The following is a 2,276-nucleotide window of genomic DNA, read 5'->3' on the forward strand; positions in this document are numbered from 1 at the left end:
AACGTTAAACGGTTAAACGTTTAAACGTTTAAACGTTAACGTACGTAGTAACGTACTATAGTAGTAGTAGTANATAGTACTAGNGAGAGTAGAGAGAGAGAGAGAGACAGAATAATAAATTTTGAATAAATCGCAATTACAATGTTTAAATTAAATCACAATTACAATGAAAAAGTAATTAATTAACAAAAAAATAATTAACAATGCAAAAGTTGTTAACAAATTTTTCCAAATAGAGTTTCAGATAAAATTTTTAATAGAGTTTCAATTGAGGAAACCGTCAACTTCAAATTGATTCGGAAATACTTCAAACCACTAAAAAATTCAATTACTGGCAATATTATTTATAAAGAAACACTGTTAACAATGTTGCTAACATGTTGCAATTTTTTTGCTCACCTAAAACTACAATGTGCGACAGGTACTCTGGCGGCAGCGCGTACATATGTTTCTTGGTTTTGAGCCCGTTGCATTTGAGCACTCGAATCTCTCGATTGCCGGTCCTCACTGACACGGTGACCGGCGCCGGTGGGCAATCCGGGCGCATTTGTTGGATCGGTTGAATTCTGCCGTGTTCCTTTGGGGATTTCTCCTGTGACTTCTCTACACGATGCTCCCGCAACTCGCGCTTGTCATGCTCCTCAGCGGACGTGACATCGTCGCCGTCATGATCATCTACTACCCCGGAGTCATCCAAAGATGACTGCTGATTGCTATTGTTGCTGGCTTGTCTGGAATGTAACATACCCCGATTTGGCGCTAACCGATGAACCGTATTCGGTTCCAACGGTCTGGGGCTAATGTTCTGAAGCGGCAAGTGAGAAGGTCGTACACTAGAGTGCCTGGGACTTGGACTTGGACTGGGCGTCATAGACCTGTAATGGAATTCAACATTATATATTTCGGAGAGAATTTAATATTTTGAAAAGATTGAGTTATCTTCCAATAAAATATAAATAAAAAATATATTGAGTTTTTTATGAGAGAGAGAGAAGAATGTATTTTATATATATAATTTATATTATTTTTAAATATTTGATAGTATTCTTCAGTTTTCATTTATTAAAGAAAATTCTTTGAAAAAATATTATCCAAATTGAGAATACGTATTATGATATTATGATATATTTTAATGTTATTTTTTTTTTATATCTGAATTATTCTATATATAATTTTCATAAATACCTAAATATAAGTGCGCAAGATAGATATTTATATTTCAAATTGCTAAGCGATCTACGAAATTTTGTGATTTTAAAGAACTGAGGTCGTATCGGGGATTATTCGAGACATTACACTAATTAAATTCAGAACTGCATAAAATTATAGTTAGGTTCAACGTGAAATCGATTACAATTAGTAATCGATATAATTAGTAGACATTAACTTTGGGAATATCCTGATTGTGTGTATCATTAAACTAGGTCATTTCTTGTTTGTAGCGTGTTATGGAAAATAATAACGCTAAGGAAGGAGATGAAATTCTTTACGAAAAAAATAAAAATAAAAAGAAGTTAAACAAAATATTTTTTTATTATAAAATCGTTGCGAGAAATTAATTATAAATTATAGAAAGAAAATAATTTTATATTATTCAGGAAGTAAAAACCTTTTTTAATTTATATCAATTAATTTCTTCTAACTAAGAATAAACAATCTATCTTTTATATTTTTTAGTTTCTTTCAGAACAAATAAAAAAATATCGAAATATTATAATAAATAATTAAATAATTATAATAATAAATAATTAAAATCAACTTAATTATGAACAATTAAAATAAGAAAATTGTATTCTTTAGTTCATTTTAAGCAAATTTTAATTTTTGACAGTATTGTAATAAATTGAAAGATCAGCTACAAGTGATTAGAGTAAGTGAGTAGAGTAGAGAAAAAGTATTTCATAAAATTTTCGCTAAATACAAAACAACTGTGAATTAATAAAAGAAACTAGATGTAGATGAGAATAATAGTTCTGAGATAGATTATACAAAATTCGCCAGAATATGCGTTCTATATGATATGGCCTATATCATCTACTATTGTGAGATTGCAAGGCAAGCACATTTGCTCACTTTTCTTTTATTACAGTTTCTCGAAAATTTCGAGAGCATTTACGATGTTTCTTTCTGTCTTTCTAGAATTAGCTTGTTGTTTAATGCTTCGTAGCAAATTGCATATATATATATATATATATGTATATGTATATCTATATATATATATATATATATATATATATGTGTGTATGTATGCACTGTTAGTTAAGTTAAATTTAATT

General features: G+C 29.4%; 1 protein-coding gene across 1 annotated transcript in view; it reads right to left on the bottom strand.

Moving 5' to 3' along the window:
- The window catches only part of LOC105622698 (sodium channel protein 60E-like), a 94,668-nt gene that overhangs the window by 14,601 nt on the left and 77,791 nt on the right, over positions 1-2,276 (bottom strand). Inside the window, exon 9 of the mRNA XM_012204110.1 lies at positions 400-875. Coding sequence (XP_012059500.1) covers positions 400-875 — 476 coding nt within the window. The remainder of the gene's footprint in view (positions 1-399; positions 876-2,276) is intronic.

Source organism: Atta cephalotes (genome assembly GCF_000143395.1).
Source record: "Atta cephalotes unplaced genomic scaffold scaffold00048, whole genome shotgun sequence".
Taxonomy (NCBI): domain Eukaryota; kingdom Metazoa; phylum Arthropoda; class Insecta; order Hymenoptera; family Formicidae; genus Atta; species Atta cephalotes.